This window comes from Manacus candei, unplaced genomic scaffold, assembly GCF_025592945.1.
Source record: "Manacus candei isolate 608988 ecotype Guabito, Panama unplaced genomic scaffold, ASM2559294v1 h1tg000042l, whole genome shotgun sequence".
NCBI lineage: Eukaryota > Metazoa > Chordata > Aves > Passeriformes > Pipridae > Manacus > Manacus candei.
Window position 1 is genome coordinate 6,158,771 of NW_026138090.1, and position 20,590 is coordinate 6,179,360.

Consider the following 20,590-nt stretch of genomic DNA (forward strand, 5'->3'; position numbering starts at 1 on the left):
ACGTTAACAAGCCTGAAAGTTTTTCTCTGAGTGGGAAGTGGAGCTTTTCCTTTTGTATTTACAACACCGAATAATTACAGAGAGCACAATATTTCAATGCCAGCAATTTCTGACTCAGTGAAGAGACATTGTCATGGGCTTTCAAGTCCCCCAAATGGATATTCCCTCCTGGTGCATTGTCATACTCCAGGCACTCTGGAAATCTATTGGGGCTATTTTTATTGGGGTTTTGTGTGGGGTGTATTAGTTTTGAATTTTGTCCTTTTTTTTTTTTTTGACTTAACAGTTTTATAAAATGCTTCATCATAGCACAAGAGAGTCTGTCAAAACAGCAAGGGGAATGTTAATGTAAAAAATACTCATAGCTAAGGCCAACTCTACCTTTTTCATTAAACAAAGGTTGTGATAGTTGGCATATTGACTGTTTCTGGACCATTCCTTGTTCAACTGCTTGTTGTGGAGATCAGCTAATCCCTGAAAGATACCCTAGAGATGTGTTCTTTTCTATTTATGGGTTGGGGGTTACAAGGGTAAGGATATGAGTTCCTTCAATTGTACTGGAATGGCTGGGGAGCATCACTGCTGTCATTCTATGCCTTATAATTTAAACCAGTAATACTTTCTTAGTAGCTGTACACACTCCATCAGCAAAGTCTCTTCAGATCATTTTTTTGCACTGTGTTTATTCACTACTGACCAACAGTGGTTTCACTGCATTAAACTCTGCAGTTCTGTGAGAATTGCCAGAAAAGGTTCGGGAAAAGCATAACCTGGAAATTCAGCAGTCAGCGCTGTCCATACTGATAGGTTAGTGCTTCCCCAGTAACCACACTTTTACTTGCAAGGCAGTTATACTAAACTGGAAAAAAAATATATATATTTACAATAACTTATGTATGTTTTCATCTTCCTTGTCCTTGTTTTGTTGAGACAGTTGATGGGTTAGCTGCAGGCAGACACGCAAAAAATGGTTTAAGAAATGACCATTCTGGGTAGATATAGATAGGTAGATCGATCTATAAATGGATATACCGTTGGTATATGTATATTTATGTATATATAACATCTTGTTTTATTGTCACACTGGCTGACTGAAGCTGTTCAATAACAAGATATAAGTCTAGTCAAAAAGCTATGTCTTGTCACCACTCAGTATCATGATATGACACGTTATTTCATTTGTATTTCAGCTTTTGAAAGCAAATCTCTGGAGCCTTGAAGTGGTAGATCATGGGAAGTCACAATAACTTTTTCATTCATTTCCAGGACTGAACTGTAGTTCTTTCTGGCTGAGTCTTGCCATCTATCACGCTATGTGCTACAGGAAAACATGTGTTTTAAGGAGCCAGAAGCATTATCTCCTACCATGCAAGGCATTTACTAGGTGAAACAATTCGTGTCATGCCATGAGCCAGCAGTCAGTTGTTGTCTTTATGAGTTTGTGGAATTTCAAGACCTAAACAATCTAATTTTCAGTAGTTTTACTATGGATTATAAAGAAGCATCAGCGAGATATAAACCTAGAGTTTAATAACCCATAAAACATGTTACAGCAAGGTTTTTAGCTACGAGGATCCATAAAAGAGGTTTGAACTACATTGTAATGTCCTTTTGGGCTGCCAGTGCAACTAATGAAGGGTTTTAGACAATAAATTGGACTAATTTTTGAGTTACAAAGGCCTTTCTTTGTTTATTTTTCTTTCTTTTTCTTTTTGCATTTCTACAGGCTTTCCACCCACCTGGCAATCTTGTGTTGTCATGAATTCTTGTGTTTGATTCTATAATAGCCCTCATAAAACTTTGAAACACTTAGCATTTGGTGAATACACAGGGTTTTTTTGCTGTCTATGGCTCAGGCATTTGCTGATTCACTGCAGTACCATTCTTTTTATTCAATTAACTGCAAAAATCCAAGAGGCAGCAAAATTATTAACTGATCAGGATTTTTCTGAGAACAGTGTGCTTTCTTTCTAGCTAACAGCTTATCTGTACTATGCAAAAAGGACCACACTCACACAGTCCCCTAAATCTGTGAGCAGAACCTTGGTCTTTGCTGTCTCCAGGCAGACTCACCTTGCTGCCAAGTCATTTCCCAAGAGCTTCTGTCTCCCTCCCTGCTGCCTGCACACAGGTCTCCAGGTGTAATTTAGGTGGACAGGACTTAAAACACCAGGAGCATAGCCCAAGTTTTTTGACCAGAGACTAACTCTTTGGAAAATGATCAAGTACACCTTGAAAATGAAGAGGTGAAATTTTACCCTGAAATACTGACATTGACTTCTCATCTCATCTTTTGCTGTTGTGGCATCTCAGGGTATAATTTGGGTGCAAATACTGCAGACCAGTGAGTAGTATAATCAAGTGCCTATCAGTAGTCATATTGCTTCCTAGGTTTTCAAAATGAGAATGAAAAGTACGTAGAAAAGAGTTTATTCCTCTGTTGCCTGTATTTATTGTTGATTTCTAGATAGAGGTAGTTTGACTTCAGCACCCAAAAAGCTTTTTGGGCAAGTTACCCTATTTGTGACAGGTTAGACTTCCTATAGCATGTTTATCAAAACTCCTTGGGGCCTCAGACTAACCATGATACATTTATTTGACACTTAACAGTGATGTATTTATTGTCATCATTACTCACCCATACATTTGGAAACTTACAGTACATGTCTCCTCATTGCATTTTAACTGAAATACAAAAACACTGTGGGATTTACATGTCATGCCTCTTATTTCAAATGTTTTATTCCACAAACTCGAAGAGGAGGATGGATCATCTCTGACTTATGCTGACCTGGTTCTCCGCTCATTCTTGCCTGCTACACACCAATATCAACAGTTAAAGTGACATAACCCAGAAGAATACAGTCAAAAATCAGATCCTTCCTACACCAAATCACTTTCCACATCTGTTTCTTATTTGTCTTATAATGACACATGGGATTATCTTGGGGATATGTTCTGCCTTAACTGTTATGCCACTGACTTTACAGCCTTATCAAATATCCATTGGTGTGCAAGTTGAGCAGTTATCATCTACTAAGAAGAAATGCCACTAAAATATAGATTGATAATAACATTTTTCAATAATGGCTTGTAGCATTAGTGCCATTTTCTATTATTGAAGTTTAGGTCTAACATTCTCCTCAATGTACTGTTTTTATTTATTGTGTAAGATCTAGGTATGGACCCTACAGTAGAATCTCAAAAATATTTTTCTTTTTGGTTATTTATTCATTTCTGGTTAGAAGGAGCAAAGTCAGAAAGCTGGAGAGAAATAAGAAATGTGCCTATGCTATTAAGAAATAGAAAGAAAGACAAAGGGAAAGAAAGACATTTAATACTGTGTAAGATATTACATATACAGGATGACTATAAACATAATCAGGCAGGCTACATGTACAGGAACATGCCTTAGGAGGTTGAACTTGAATCCTGAGATCAAACTTGATGATGTCCAACCTTTTTATCTTACAGTGCAGTAAGCCCCTCCAGATTACTATCCTGCTAAAGTCCATTTTCCCTTCACCTTTTTCTTCAGTAAATGGAGTGAAATGTGAAATTCATCTGATTGATGAATTTCCTTTGAAAATATGTAATCGATACACAGAGATATGTACTAGCATGATGTAATTGAACAAACCTGTATTAAAAGATATAGCCTGGGACTGACTTACAGAAACATGGACTCCATAGGTTTGAAATAACACCATTTTTTGGTCACTAGTCTGGCCCATGACTGGGCTCAATATGGATGAGTAAGATAGGGAAGGCAGGGTGCCAAGGAGAATGCCGCTTCCGAGGTGGAGATCAGTCTCTTCTTTTTGGGGTTCCTTGACTTAATTAGGTGTCAATGCAAATTAACCACAGTGCAGGTGGGAAATGGAAATGTCAGGTTTTGGTGTGGCCTCCACAAGTCTTCTGTGAATGTAGAAATCTTCTGTGCAAAAAGCATCAATTCCTCTGGTTTTACCCTCAGTCCAAAACATAAGATAAACACACTATTCAAATTAATTGGCAGACTTGGTCCCTCAGTTTAAATTAAAGTAATTAAATATACTGAAAACCCATTGCTTTGGATTTACTGACCTCTGTTTGACTTAGTGTTGACTGAGGCCCTTTTTAATCTCAGTTTAAATCCCCATATGCTTTACCCTCAGCTTGTATATTTTAAAAGTTTCATTGCATGGTTCTGAATAATAATAATGATAAAAAGCTCTCTTGATGCAGTTAAAATTGAATTTGAGGATGTATGAAATAGTAAGTCACTAATACTCAGGCTAGGAAAAGCAGAATTTAGCATCATGTCATGTTGTGGGATATCTCAGAAAAGTAGAGTCAGGGAGAAATAGGTTTTATTTTTTTTCAGATATAAGTTTCAAATTCCTGATTCATTAGTTACTATTAGTCAAATGTATTCTAAGTGAAAGCAAAAAGATTTCTATAAAACCATGTAAATTATATGTGAAGTAGAACAGAAGAGACTCAAGCTGTGCATGTGTATTTGTGCCTTTGACTAACCTTCAGCACATACTGATTAGGAGGTGGGCACTTCTAGCAGATCCTCACTCATTGTAATTTGACTTCCTTAAGCCACAAACCCCAGTATGAATCACATAAACTGCACCCTCTGCACTCTGTTGTGTTCAACTCACTTATCAGTGTTCTTTCATCAAATAATGTTGCTTTTTCCTCTTTTTTTTTTTTTATTTATCCCACAGGACAACATCTTTAGAATGGCAGATTCACATTTTGAAAATGGGCGGGGGAAAAGCCCTTATGATCCCAAACTGCTGACAGCTTCGCTTTTAGTAGGTAGGTACCACATAACAAGTTCAGTGAGATGTGCAGTCACCGTAAATAATTACTTATTTTCTGCTTTTTTTTCCTCCTTGCAGCACCTATGACAGGTTTTTGTTTTATGCAATTTATTTCTAGGTTAAGGTAATTCTGGTTTCACTTCGAATACAGTTGACCCAGGTATCTTGAGATATAAACTAACATTGGGTATCACAAAAGCTGCAAGGCCTTGATTCTGCAAGGTGTTTTTCCTTCTCACTTCTAGGTCGAGGCATTTTAATCGCCCACTTTACAGGCTGTACACACTGGTGGTCACACCAGCACAGCTGAGAGCAAAGTGAGAGCAGGAACAAGTCATTCCTTACATCAGTTTTGCTGCCAAGGAAAGTTTATCACTCAGTTGTACCTGTGTGTGAGCTGAGACACATAAGCAGCCACAGGTCTAGGCCCTCAGGTGATGTTTCAGCTGAAGAGAGCTGTCTGACAGTGAATACACTTACATTCCTGCCCAGAACAAAATGATTTAAATAAATTAGGTGTTTCTAAATTGGTAATACTTCATTTCATGGAATATGTAAATATAGAGCAACTGGACTGTGTCAATCTAATTGAACTAATGCAATTGATTGAATTTGTCTAATTGATTTAACTTATCTAATTGAATTAATTATGTCCATTGTTATTCCTTCTCCTTCTCAGAAAAAGGCAAAAAGATGTTTTGTGAGAATAAATTAGGAATGAAACAGATCCTTCTTTCCATAACAACTCTGCCTAGGTGTAGCCACCTTATCCTTAACATGTAACTTTCTCACAATTTATTTCAACTTCAAATCCAACAATAGTTTCAGAAAATTGCAGATTCTCTTTATCTCAGAAGTCTTTGGGAAATGACACATAACCAAATAGATTGGTTTCTCCAGGACTTTGTCCATATTGTTAGTCTAGGGCCTTACCTACTGTCTACACTTATTATATTTACTTTGCATTTAAAAATTAAGCTATTCAAAATAGACAGCAACAGAAATTTAGTCCTAAGTGTGCCTCATTTCCTGATCTTAGAAGCCTGTAATGATCCCAGGTGATGAGCTACCCTGGGGACACACACTTTTTAACAGGAAAAACAGGAAAGACATCCAGATCTTGCTCCAACTTGTACCCTGTACAAACAGAAAGGAAAAAAATGTGTGTCTAAAAGGCCAGTGTATAAATTAGTGCCTGAAGCGACTTGAATTTGTGGCAGAGCAACTCTCAAGCGAATAGCTTTACTATTTACTTTAATATACAATAAAGAAAGAGAATGATGACAAGCCAGTATTACGTGGTATACCCGGTATGCAACTGCACAAAGTCAACAGTGTCTAGCTTTTCACATTCCTTTTTTTTTTTTTTTTGCTCAGCCCGGCACAAATATGATTATCTTATTTCCCTTGGCTTAGATTGCATGTCTTTAAAACATCTTTGCTTTCTTGAGCCCACTTCCTATCACTATGATTTTCACTCCGTTTGTATTTCCTTCTAATAAAGAGTAGACAGGGCATGACCTTTTGTTTTCAATCAGGCTTCAGTGGGAGTCATTGGGTATATTAACACAATGGAAAATGGTGCAAATTCAACATTCAAAGCCAGTGACTAATTTCTACTTCAGTGACTTATACAAAACTCAGGGTGAGGCTAAAAGCAACATTCCGATATCCTACACACAAACACCTTTTCTTCTCTGCCTCTTCATAGTTGCCTCACAGTCACATTGTGTTAGTGATTATTTACCTCAATCCTTTAGGCAGAGTGTATATTTCACAGTGTACACCAGGTTCACCACTGGTTCTCAATGTCTCTCTTTGCCAAAAAACAAACACTTGCATTTTATGGTAAAATGATGACCCAAGGCAAAAGAATTTCCTCCCACCAAAATAGGTGAGAAACAGGGTCTGAACTGGCTAAGCAATGACTGCATAGAAGGGGTTTTGTCCAACTGCTCTCTGAAATAGGTAGCGCTGTGTCGTGGTTTGAATCTTGTTTTCCCCTAGAGGCTAAATTAAGTGGTAGACCCCAAGGGGTGGAAACCCCTGGAAGTTTTGAAGTTCTGCCCAATTGGCGCTCCTGCAGAAATGTAAACATATCACAAGCTCACCGGAAGAGAAGAGTTGTAGTTTGTTGTTGGAGAGGTGGCCATGTTGTAGAGCCACGAGGAAGGGGCTCTGAGCCCCTTGGGCCCTCTGGGCCCTCCCAGCCCCTGGTTGGGGGCTGCAGGGACCTGGAACAGCATAAAGCTGGGCTAGGTGCCTGTAGTTATGCCGGGAGATGTTTTCTCCATGGGCACAGAGCAGCAACCGGCACTGACCTGAGAAACGGTGGCAGAGAGCCAGGATAGATAACACCTGAACTGAAGGAGCAGCAGAAACAACATGCAGCACCTCAGAGAAGACTCCTGGAAAAAGAGCCGAGGAGAAAGAGAGCCAGCAGTCTGAGAGACAGAGTTCTGGGGGTAAGACTGTACCAGATCCCCTAAAACTCCCTTGAGACCCCTCTTGGAGAAGAGGGACATGGACTCCTATTTAGGAGAAGAGTTTTAGACATGCAGCACCAGAGAGAGAGGAGCTGAGAAGCTCAGAGCGTCCCAGAGCTGGACCGGGACGGCCAGAGGAATGCGGGGGGAGTTGACCTTGGCTCTCCCCCCCCTTGCACTGCTGCCACGGTGGCAGCCTGAGAGACAGGGCACAGAGGCCCTGCAAGGAGCTGAGTCTCCTGGAGATACCAGACCGTCACGAAGACCCCCCTGTGTCTTCGTGATATGACGTGGTGATACGACCTTGTCTGGGGTTACGAAGCCCACGGAAGACCCCTCGGTTGGAGGCGATGGGGCCAAGAGAGGCTTGAATACCTCCCTCATGGATGCTGGCAGAAATCCAGCTATCAGCTGCTGCATGTGGAGAAGACAGACAGACTGCTGCCTCAGAAGATGCTGCTGTTCAGGACTGGAAGGGATCTGTCCTTCTTTCCCACCTGGACTTTTATTTGGAGGGGAGAAGAGATCTGATCCACTGTAAATACTATATGTCATGGTAGAGATAGTTTGTGATCATGTGTATAATGTGATATGGTATTTATTTGTACAGTCATTGTAATATATTCCCTTTCCCCCACTTTGAGTCTGGTGTGTATTTTGTCTGGAAAAACCCATCTCACATTAGGTTGAGATGTGGGAGGGGGGAATGGAGCTAGGGAATTGGATTTTGGGGCTATCTCAAACCATGACACGCTGGAGTGAAGTAGTGAGAACAGCCATGAAGGCAAGAGGAGACTCTTGACCACAAAGGTCTCACATCATGAAGGACATGGATAGATTACTTCTTCCGTTCTCCTGAGCTGAACAATAACTCAGCTGCTCCTGGCCCCTCATGTGCCAGAATATTTGTCCTCACATTTGACCATGATTTTATCTAAGGTTTAAGAGGGCAACTATGTAAAGTAATTACCCAGTAATCATTAAAATGCAGTCTTATAATTAGTAATGCAGAGTAACTATCAGGAAGATAAAAGAAAGCTGAGAAGAGTAATTTATATGGTTAAATACAGGAGGGAAATATAACCTCTCTTCATCAGAAACACTAAACAGAGTTTTTGATAAATGTGGAAGAAGAGTATGTTCTTGACACCATACTAGAGAGTAAATCTTAGGTAAGTGAAATGTAATCACCAAGAGGAATTTGGGCAAAACACCAAGGTTAATTTGCAAAAGATAACTTCAGATTTTAATAACCATTAGTGCCTAGGAGGTCTATTCTGTATTTCAGCTGAAATAAACTCTTGTAAGTGTAAAGATGATCTTCAGTTTTACCTCTCTCCTAGAAAAATCAATAGTGTTTGAAAAAAAATCCACACCAAAACAAAATCGAAATAAACAGTTCATCATTATTGAATTGTTCCAATATTTTGCCAGTATGAATTCCTTGTTCCATCCACCTGCAAACATTTTTCATTGTTTTTTTAACAGTTGCTCATTAAAGTTAGCTATTGCTACCCTACCCTAAAGTAAATGCCATCTGGGAACATGATATAACTAGCTCCTAGTAATATAAGATGCTATTCAGCCATTCCCATCTATGTGCTGCTAACTAAACAATCTCCATTTGAGTGGGCTAATGCATGAAAATGTAGAGACTAAGAAATCCCTGGGCACCACTAGTGATTATTCCAGTGCAGGAGGAAAAAGAGAGGCAACTTGGTTTCCAAGGAATATAATCACAGGAGGAAATATCCCTGAATGCAATAGACTAAAGCAACTGTATTGGGATAGCTGGAAAAAGCCTTCAGAGAAGGAGACACCATTGTCCCAGTATCAGTCAGTTTGTGTTTAGGAAATGACCCTTTGGGATTTTCAAAAGCTTTCGTGATCCAGAATCCTCAAAGTTGTTTTATGTTCCTGTGTTTCACTGATTTTTTTTTTCTTTTACAGTTTATAATTTCTTTTACAAGTTAACAATTACTGCATTTTTCATTTTTTAAAATCCATTTAGGTAACTTAATACTCCCAAATATGTATTAATGTGATCTGAAATACAGTAGCTTCTCATCAGTTAAGAACTTTAGTATTATATTTGTTAGAAATTAGATACTAAGTACATATGAGGTTCAGGATTTTAGAATTACTCTACTTTCTGGGAAGTTTCAGTTATTGACTTTTAAAGAAGTGAAGTCAGCCTCTATGTCTGCAAATCTCAACTTTAGTGAATAAACCTTTTACCCAAGGATAGATTTAATTTGTGAACCCTTTTACCAATGAGAGCAGTCATGACATTCAAGGCTTGGTTTTGCCTATATTCCTCATTTATTCAACTTCCTTATTACTTCCAAAGGAAAGTTTACACTTCTGTACTCTCCACGAATTATTTTTGTTAAGAATGTAATCCTGTTTAAGAGCTGAATAGGAACACTTTATCAAATAAATGTGTATTGTTTAGCTTTTAGCATCCGTGTATCTCATGATCTTGGGGAGTTGTTTCTAGTTCCACGCTGATTACGAACAGTACAGGCAAAAATGGTTCCTTCCTTCCAAAAATCAGCATTACTACGGACTTTAATTGTTACCTCTTTATTTAGTACAGTCAGTATATGTATTTCTGTTTGCATTCATGTGTCAGCATGCTACTCCTTTAGATTAAAGTGGTTGCTGTCCAAAACAGACTTTTTTCTTATATGAACAACTGAGGGTCATCAGCTAGTTCTGAACAGTTGTTGCTTTGTGCTACTGGGCTGGAAATATAAAGTGACAAGTTTTTGTTCGGCTTTTTCCCTCCTTCTTCTATCCCTTTCAGAAATGTTTGTCAGTTTTCAAATTATTAGTTTCCACTTTCTTCTTAAATTTAATGAAAACTTCTTTTAAAACTGCTGGCAATAGAAATAACACAGTGAAGACTATACACAACATTGAAGAATCATTTTCCAGACCAACAATGAGTAAATTTCAGTCCAAAAGAAAATGTGCACAGGGAAACAAAGATGAATGTACTTCTATCTAGACAGGAGGCAAAATCCTCATATAGCTTTTGAACAGTACTAACTCAAAGGATGTGCACATCTGGGACATGACTTGAGGCTTACCCTGAATTTAGCAAAAATTATCTAAAGGCTTACAAAAAAAAATGGTATTCCTTGGTATTTCTGTCTGGAAGAAGTCAAATTCGCCTTTTTGCATGACTACAGCAAATTAGTTCAAACTGCAGGCGCTGGTCTAGGTATACTGAAACTTGGAGGAGCTGTAGGAGAAAGGATGGAAAGGTCAGCTAGTTTTCTACAGCCCCTTCCCCATTTGCAGTATGCTGAAGCCAGTTATTGGCAAAACTTTTATCCTGTCACCATTGATGAAAAAGTGTCAGTTGAGCTGAGCACAGCCTAGAAAATATGTTACTTCCAGTGATGTTTATATATCGAGTTAGAAGCTGAGGCACCAAAAACACAGTTCTATTTGAAATATGTAATTTTAATAAGTTTTTGAACTGTGTTTGGTTTAATTTTAATAATATAGTATTAAATATAGATTTTTTTTCCTGGTTGACTGACCTTTAGATAGTTGATAACTAAGAAGAAAAATAGACCTTGTTGGTTTTTTCTTTCCCCTTTGATTTATATTGATTTATCAGAACTCACTAGGGACCAAAAGACAAGAAAATGAAGATAAGGTTAAAGAAAGGTTAAGCATAGCATCAAAGCCCTTTTCACAGGCAAAATGGTTTTATGATCTTTAAAATCTCAACTGCATCCTCTGTACGTAATAATCACTATAATTAAGTGATTGTCTCCCCTTCAAAAAAAGTTGAAAATGACATAGAAGAATGATAAATCGTTAATTAATGATATGCTGTTCTGTTTCACTTCTGATTATACCTCCTGCTGGGCGCGACTGGTCTATTTGCTTCTAATCTCTGCTGTGAATTCATTCAATTCCACGCCTTTCTGCTATCATGTTTTCACCCTTCCTGACTTTCATGGCTACCATATGGTATAGAGCCACTGTAGGTTCAATTTCATGGTATCAGTGTTCTGGGGAAAAGATGCCAGTGATATCCAATAGACATGCTTGGATCTGGTTGTCCCACCATGGAAATATCTAAAATTGCCATGAAAATTATAAACGTGTTCCTAAAGGGTGTTTTAAAATGAGGATATGGTAGAGTTCATCATGACCATGAAAAATTTATTACCTTAGCTAAAGAAAGAGTTATCTTATCCTCAAACTTGTCTTTTTTCACAAGGGACCTGTGTAATATGGGTAGCTTGAAAATACTAGTTGGAAGGAATAATACTTTTTAATTTCATATTAACAGTATAAGGTAGAGTATTTCATTTCACATACAGATGTACAAGGACACAGTCCTAAAAATGCATTTTTAGCATTTTGATTTCAGAGTCATTTCATGGACAAACTCTACATTAATACCAGAGAGATATGTGTTGTACTTGGATCCCTGGTTCTTTTCTGTGGGTCTCGTTACAATGTAGTTACTATTATTACTCGCTCTACCAGCTGGCAGGTATTTAACTGGACCTGCTCCTTTGAATTTAGGCAGTGTCTCTCTCTGCCTCTTCCGTGGTACTTCTAGCTGTCTGAGAAGGGATGCATTGAGATGAGTTTTGTCTCCCTCTAGGTTGTGTATGTGCCATTTATGGGCTGAAGTGTCACAGATCAATTTTGAGTTCATTTGTTCACTGTGAAATGCATGGGGTCAAGGTAGCAGGGAATAATCTTGTTTATTCTCTCCTTTAGCTGTTGCCCTTTGCCAGTATCACAGTTACAAAGGTGGCTGAAGGAGAAAGGAGTGTTCTGTCTTTCCTGTAGAATAGACTGTTTTCTAAGGATCCGCTTGCGCAGAAAAAAAAAACCTAAAAAAAGAGAAAAAGAACAAAACCCCAAACCAACCAAACAAGAAGCCACACAGTTTCTGTATGAAAAAATGAAGAGACCTAAGGCCTTTCTGAGGCAAGAGTGAATGAGTTGGACTCTTTGGTTCCCAGGGTCACAAAAAAACAGTAGATTGGGCGGAACCTCCAGTCCAAATTCCAGTTATAAACAGGGTAATTTCACATTTAGGTAGGATTTTTGAGGCTGCATACCTGCCAGGGTGAAGTGTACTGCCTGCCACTGTTCCAGCCTGAGAATTCAAACATATTTTTGAAAAGTGGCTGCACCAGCAGTCAGGAGATATACCTCATTTGCAAGAGGTTACAATTAAGCTCTGCAGTGAGAAAGTGGGTCTAATCATCTATTTTCAATGACAATACATTGCATATGGCTTGTTGCTTTGTAATTTTCTCATTATCCCTATTAGAGTAATATGAACATAGGACCAACAGATTTCTCTGACTTACCATGACTGGAAAATTAAGGAATGTTGCTTACAATTATGTCCTCCCACAGATGGAGAACTGTACTCTGGCACAGCAGCAGACTTCATGGGCAGGGACTTTGCCATTTTCCGAACTCTGGGGCATCACCATCCCATCAGAACAGAGCAGCATGACTCCCGGTGGCTAAACGGTATGTAAAATGTACATCTCTATGGTTACATTCCTCTATCCATTAAAGACTCCACACAGCTTCACTCCAGCAACATCTGTGACAAATACACCCCTTGTTTATTTGGAGCAGAATTTTGTCTTAGACCAGTTAAACTAATCAAAAGTGATTTATAAAGGAGCACTTTTGTTTTGATTACACTGAGATTTGAGGAGTGTGATTAAGTTTAAAACACATACAGATACTACAGGGACCACAGTCATGCAAGTTAGACAGAAGCTTACGGCTTGTGGAGGCATCAGCCAGGCATCAGCACAAAGTACCTCCAGAGCCTTGGGCAGGACTGTGCTTTATACAGGCTTTAATTTTTTACTGGATTGAACGGAATCTGATACTGGCCACCAAAGTCCAGCAGAAAGTCAATGAGCAGAACTTCCTGAGCAAGTCAGAGTTGTGAAGAGTTTGGAAAAAGTGAAAGGGGTCTTGGCCATGCCAAGCATTTTGGTTTCAAAATGTCCAATATTTTAACAAGGCACAAAGGTTACATTATTGTATGGATATTACTAATCAAGCCTGTGGTTGTTTATTTGCGTGCATGAGGAGAGAAGGATAGTTTCAGAGAAAATCTTGTTTTGGCTTCCTGTACCAAAATAGTTTAGAATGCATCTGAGTACTCAATCCAAGTTCTACTGAAGTCAAAATTCCAACAGCTCAAATAGAATTATGCTTAGCTTTAGCTATACAAGGATATGAGCATTTTGGAAATGAGAATTCATTGTCTAAAAAAGCTAACTGTAGCTAACTAATACTAACTCTATTTACTGAGTTAATTTATATTTTAATTTTTGAAAGGTTAACTAGCTCTACTTTTGCTGTATATGCTGCTTGCATTCTGGTTTTGAATTCACAAAATATTTAATTCTTAGCCATTTTTTACTCCTAGTCATGTTATTTATGTCTCTGCTGAGGTTCAGGTTTTCTTATGTAGTTTTGCAATTTGGTGCAAACTGTTCACACAAATTTTAATGTGTAAGAGCAGAGTATGTTTTGAAACACAGTTTCTTATTAGCTAGTCAAGAACTTCTAGTATCATACTGAATATCGCATTAACTATATGTACAATCCATAACAAATTCAGTACCTAATTCATAATTAAAACCTCAAGATGCTATTGCAGGTTGGATTAACAACTCTCTATATAACATACATTAGATACACATATCTAAATATGTACATGACAAGTTATATGGATCTGTATTTTAATATTACAAGTTGTATGAATATGATGTTTATGCTGTTAAATTTAGTTTTTGCCATAATTCATGTACACTACTGTGAGAACATTTCAGTTCTAGAGTCTGTGCTTGTCCAGTACCCCAGAAATTTTGTTCATTTGGTTATTTTATTATAACAATAAACAAGATTTCTGGACTTCAGGAGACAGTAAAGTACAAGGGTTATGGACATATCCATCTATCTTGGTACCTGCTAGAGTAATAAAATGGTAACGATAACCAACACCCACTTTTGTTATGATAGTCACGATGACATAAAGCCCAATCATGCAAGCAAAATCTGCTTTTGTGCAGTAGATTTACACAATGACAGCTGAGTCAGGAGGATTTATGCAGTGGGAAAGCTCAGCCATTGTCCACAGCCCCTGTACTTCATCGCTGAAAATGTGTCATTCCTTTGTGGATTCGGTTATCAGTCTTTCAACACTAAATGTGAGAACTGCTTTTCCCAAATTAGCACTAAGGTTACATCTGACAGGGTGCAGAAACCACAACTGCTTTCTGCTCAAGATGGGGAGGAGAAGACAGTCGCACATAAAAAGCTGATGAACCTCAAGCTCTCTAGAATTTAAGTATTGTCCAAAATAAGCATAAAAGTAGAAAGACAGCATTTTTTTGTATCACAAGGTGAAGATGATTTCCAACTCTAAGTAAAGTTCTTGTGCTATATTTCTGTATGGAAAGTTTCAAACTAATTTAAAACAAGATAAGAATCAAACTGAAACCTTTAGAAATTACTCTCATAGCTGTCTATAATTTAATAAAGAACGATCCTTAAGTACATTTTTGAAATCTCTCTCTCAGTTGCAATTTAATGCTTTTACCTTCCTAATATGGAAAGGTTGGCCTAAAATCTGCACTACAACATTCCTATTAAGGGCTCTAAGGCTTTACTGTTAATTTCCCAGTGATAAGATCCTGGCAGACTTTCCACACAGTACTCCTAATTTCAGCATCTAACAGGGAAATCCAAAAATGATAATTGTTTGGGTTTGAAACTCTGCAACCATGCCAGTCCTTTGATTACTTTTTTTATTTGTCATTTGTCTTTTTAAAATATAATTATAAAAGATGGTCTGTGTTTGCATGTATTTCAAGTGGATATACTTTTAATGAAACAGGCTCTCAGTGAAGGATGAGGTGTGCTCTGCTTTCTTAAAGATCTGTATAAACTACTTTTGAACCTTAAGTTTGCAGACCCTTATGCGTTTTTTAGTAAAGACATAGATTGCTATGTAGTGGAGGGTTTACTTTCCTAGTTGCTTTCTACATTGTGTTTAGCCTCAGGTTAAAAAACAGTATTCTAATGGACATGTGTTGAAAGCTGCAGAAGAACAGAAGTTCTGGTCAAACTAACAAAGACAAATTCTCATCGTCATAGAGTTTAATAGTTAGGCGGTAAGGCATCCAGTTTTAAGACCTTGCTAATGTTTACTTCAGTCAGAGCAAGAGCTTAAAATGGCTCTTTCCATACTAAGGCTGAGGTCAGAGCTGACGGGGTGCAGAAAACACAGCTGTTTGGTACCAAAAATGGAGAGGAGAAGACAGTTGCACGTGAAGAACTTGAAAACTTCCCAGAAATTAAGTCTTGCCCTGAACTGGCATAAAAGTAGGACAACACTGCACAGAGTGATCAAGTTTTTGGGATTTAAATGTGAACACAGAGGTCCTACAGAGATCACACGGTGCCTTTCTGGAGATACTCAACCTTCTTAGAGGATGTGTATGTTTTTGGGAAGAGAACTTAGCCCAGCCCAGCCCTTAAAGACTTTTTAAGTCTTTTAGAGATATTAAATACTCACAGGCGTCTAAAGCTTTCATTTTGTTTAAATAATTAAACAGTCACCAAGCCAAATAAAACAAGGGAGACTGATTCTATAGCCATGGAGTCAGGGTATTCATGTAGAAGCTAGGGAACCATACATCAGTCACTGTAGCAGTGTATATTTAATTATTGATACAGAGTTGGCCAGATGTGACAAGGAGGCATTTGCAAAAACACAGTAAAATAAGCTGGTGTTCAGGGAAGTCATTTTGGATATGAAAAGCTACAGTTCAGTGCCCCAGAATGAATCATGTACTTTGTTATAAGCCATGTTCATGCACACACTGAACATTACTGGCTCCTCTGGTACGCGCATGGAGTTTCTTTGCACAAAAAAGCTTTGGCAGTCTAAGTTGGTCCCAGTGAGGGTCAAGAATAGTTTTGACCTTTCAGAAAAAAAAAATCTGAAATTGGAAAAAACATTTGAAACATTGGAAATTGGAAACAACTCCTGTCCAGCTTTACTGTAAGGAGCAACCTCTTTGATGTTACAAATACATCTTAAAAAGTCTTGCCTATAAGGCAAGGACATGTTTCCTTTTAAACGTGCCATTGCCTCTTGTAGTTCAGAGCCATCAGAACCCAGTGTTATTTCGAGGAAGTGTAGATCAGGTCCTGCTTCTATGAACTACTTCAGCAATTAAAAAAAAAAAAAAGAAATTAGTAGAGGCCCGAACAGGTGGGAGCAGCTCCCCCTGGTACCAGGGAGTTCCCTGGTGCACGACAGGCAGTGTTTGCTGTGCACCCTCCCAGCGTTCATACAAGGGCTGAGGGCATGGCTGGAGGCAAGAAGGCAGAATTGGCAGTGCAGTGTACCAGAGCAAATGCTAAGCAATGCAAAAGCAGTGCACCAAAGGCAGTTTTTCAAGCTGAATGTTTAGAGGAGTGGAAGGAGAGAGCTTGGAGCTGCTCCCATCTTCTCTGACTTGAGCACAGGGGATCTGGCCTTAAATTGTTAACGTTTTGTAAAATGAATAACCATAAACATTTATTTTAAAAGCAAAGCAGAGTGAGGCTGAGGAAGATCTGATGGGAAATGAAATCACGAAAGCTGCATAAGATAGTATTATGAATCTGGTTTGCACCCCAGAAGTACTGGCCTCACTCATATTCTTTTCTAGACCTGGGGTTAAGAGAGACTGTCAGTCTGGATTTCCAGCCTTGGCTTGGAATTTCCTTGCTTTTTATGGGTTTAAACCACTCTGTGATATTATTTTAGCATACTTTCCATGGCTTAATTTTTAAAGTGGAGTAGTAGCTGTGCTTAGTCCCCTGGGGTTATTGTCCTTGGTAATCTTTACTTTACACTTACATAAACAGCTGAGAATTATAGAAGCTGAGTGACTACTCAATAAAAAAGAAAATGCCCTGTTAAATTTCACAGGCTCTGAGGCAGGAAACATGGCCTTGATACTCTCCTGGCATTCAAACAGAACTTTAACCATCGCTTTGTGTTGTTTCCACTTATGGCACTTTGTAGAATGTCCCAGCACTGGCATCACACACACTTAATTTTGGATATATATGTATTGCACAGGAGAGTAATGTGTGGCAAGAGAAAGACAAGATTTCAGATAGTTTATAGTATTTTTACCTCTCTAATAAAATGCATTACATGTGTCAAGATGTTAGAAATTAATTACTCTTGTTGAGACTTGGATGTGTTCATTTGCTGATCACTGAACCTATAATTTGTCTTTGGTCAGCCACACCAAACCCTTTTCCTACTTATACCCACTGCTACCCCCCTCTGCTGTGCCACACCCTTGTCCCTAAATGCCTTCCTAGTTTCACACTTTTCAGCTCACCTCCTACACATTCCCAATCCAGATATGCAACATGCAGTAAAATACATGCCACCAAAGGTAAGCAGATGTGGAAAGGGGCTGACCTGTCAGCACAGACAGAACCCAACCGTCCTGGTACCTGGGGGTTGTTTCACAAAATACATCTAAGATATAACTGAAGAAAGGAGTTGGTGGGTGTTACAAATACAATAAATCTCCAGCAAGAAAAGAGCTATTCAAACAAACAACATGAAAAAAAAAAAAAAAGTGTGAACTGCATATGAATATATTCAGTCTTCAAATTAAAAGTATTAAATCATGGTGGGAATGAAATTAGAAAAAGCTGCCCAATAGAAGTAGTCAGTGAGGCAGCTTAGGTGGCTTTAATGAGAACTCAGGCAACTTTTCATGTGTTTTTATATAGCACATTTCCTGACATTGGAAGAGACTACAGTGAGTAGACTAAGAAGTCTCTTATAGTCTGCATTCTCATAAATTTACAAGGACATATTTAAACAACCTTATGAGTAAAAACAGGGAGGGAGGGAATTTTTTTGTGCATGTTAATCTTTTTGTTGTTATTTTGGTGGGTTTTTTTGCCCTGAAAAGATCTCTTGCATTTAAAATATGCATTACTATATTTGAACCACATTAGGCAGCTGATAGTGTGCTATCATGCAGGGTGTAGCGTGGACTGAGTTCCACACTTTCCCACCACTGCTTATAGAGGCATGAACAACTCCAACCCTTGCAGGAACAAAACATGTCCATATATGCAAGTCTCATTTCTCACTCAATACATTCTCCCACCCCCATTCCCATTATCTTCGTTGCTAAGAATAGTAATAAATAATTTCACTGTGATAAATTCCATGTGTGACAAATGCTAATGTCACCTAACATAGTGCTAGGAAGTGCTCAGAAACTATGGTGATGGTGGCATAATACTGTGAACAGAATGGCATACAAACTCAATTTACAAGGGGTTTTTTTCTCCCTTAAGTCTGTAGAACCAAATTTTAAAGATTGAATATGAATTTTGAATTGTTTTTCTCATTGCAATTTAACAAGTCTTTTTTTCTATACATTTTTTGTTACAACTCGTTCTTTTTTTCTTTTTTTTTCTCTTGGAAGAAATGTAGAATTTCTGACATCACAAAATAAACACTCCTTTCTTATTGCTATTACTTGATGTTTGTCCTATCACTAATCTGTAATGGTTACAGTTCAGGAAGCCAAACCCCCTCTGAATACTTGATAAAAGGATACTTGTGTATTTGAATCAGCTGATTCATGCTGTCTGATCCTGTATCTTTATACAAAGAGAAGCATTTGGTTCAGAAATAGAAGACCAAGTAACTATTAGAGAATGTGCTTAACAATTATCAGGATGTGAAAAAAGTCATGAAGATGGTGGGTAAAGATAACCAGAAATATTATAATCTCCTATCAAGTGGCCTAAATGAAATTATTTTAAATCCTTCTAGGAAATAGATCTTCTCATTCTCTCTTTCTCCCTGTGCCCCCTAGGTTTAGGTAAGTTTCTTCATTAAATATCGATGCTGTGGATGAGATTTTGCTCTGTTTAGGTATGAAAAGTTGGTAAAAGTAGCCAAGGGACGAGTTTTGAGGTTGGAGTGGAAAAAGTGGGTAGGAAAGATGAAGCAGAAGAGAACATTCTCCTGGTCTGAGTTCACATTTGGAAAACTTCCTGGCGCTGTAGAGAATACGACCTGGAGCAAGAAGACTTGCATCAGTACATGTATTGGTCTGAGCTATAGCCACAATATGCTTGAGCAAGTTAGGATACAAATTAGTTCAGGAACATCTGAACTAAGGGTATGTGTATATTACATGGTTAACCGAGGACTCATTTATGGGTTTTATCTTGGTCAACCTTATTATCCGCGTCAAAAAAGATAATAGCTGGGAGTGTAGTTTGGAAGCCATGCTTTGCTGAAGTTTGTACTGTGACTCTCTTTATAGAGAATATAAGATAAAAAATAATTGGAGAGCTCGAAGTTCTTTGTGCACTGTTTCCACTGGAGACCAGAGAAGTTTGTCTGCTGCATATAGTACAATTTTAGGAAAGAAGTTCATAGCTCTTAAAATAAGCAGTGTGGACTATGATCCCAGTGCCAAACAGATCAGTGCAGCATAGTCTTTCTAAACAGAGACTTGGCAGTGATGGCCAGTTTGGGATCTACACAGACTTGTGCACTGAACTGGTCTATTGGTAATGTGCCTTAAAATTGCCAAATTTTGAGGTTTTTATTTCAACAGTGAATTGAAAGGTCAACATATCAACATGTATCAGGCCAACAGCCCAGTAAATCCTGATGAGTCTCATGTCAGGGTAAGATCTAAGGGTGTAGCCTTTCCCATCATCTGTGCTCTTACTTCTCTGGGAAGGCAATTGGATGAAAGAACCGAAAGAAGCTCTGGATGGGTGCTAGATGTGGATAAATAAGTGCATCTCTCTGTACAGGACAAATCCGGTGATCTCATTTGGGTTTTCAGATTCAAATTTGATGACCCAGGTGAGTTGATTTCTATAGTCATCCTTCAGAGAAACAAATCTGTGTCTCATCTGCTGTCTTCAGCAGCAGGAACTGTGTACAAACCCAACTGCATAAATGCACTCCAGGAGTCCACACTTGATCCTGGATGTCTATAGCTCTGTGCCCTTCTCACACCCGCAAATTTCTGCCTATCAGTAATAATCAGATTGATTTTTTTTTAACTTAGAAGAACTGTTTATTTCTATGGATTTCTTTCAATGGATAACTTTTAAAGTTGGCAATGGATGGCTTTGTAAAGTGATGGTCTGTCCATTTCAGGAAGGTGACAGACTCAGTACATAACTCAATCA

At 38.3% G+C, this 20,590-nt stretch overlaps 1 protein-coding gene across 2 annotated transcripts in view; it reads left to right on the forward strand.

Annotated features, from left to right (window-relative positions):
• Positions 1-20,590, forward strand: part of SEMA3A (semaphorin 3A) — a 281,465-nt gene that overhangs the window by 207,557 nt on the left and 53,318 nt on the right. For both annotated transcript variants that reach the window (XM_051795286.1, XM_051795287.1), the window contains 2 exons: positions 4,719-4,812; positions 12,713-12,832. In XM_051795286.1, coding sequence (XP_051651246.1) covers positions 4,719-4,812; positions 12,713-12,832 — 214 coding nt within the window. The remainder of the gene's footprint in view (positions 1-4,718; positions 4,813-12,712; positions 12,833-20,590) is intronic.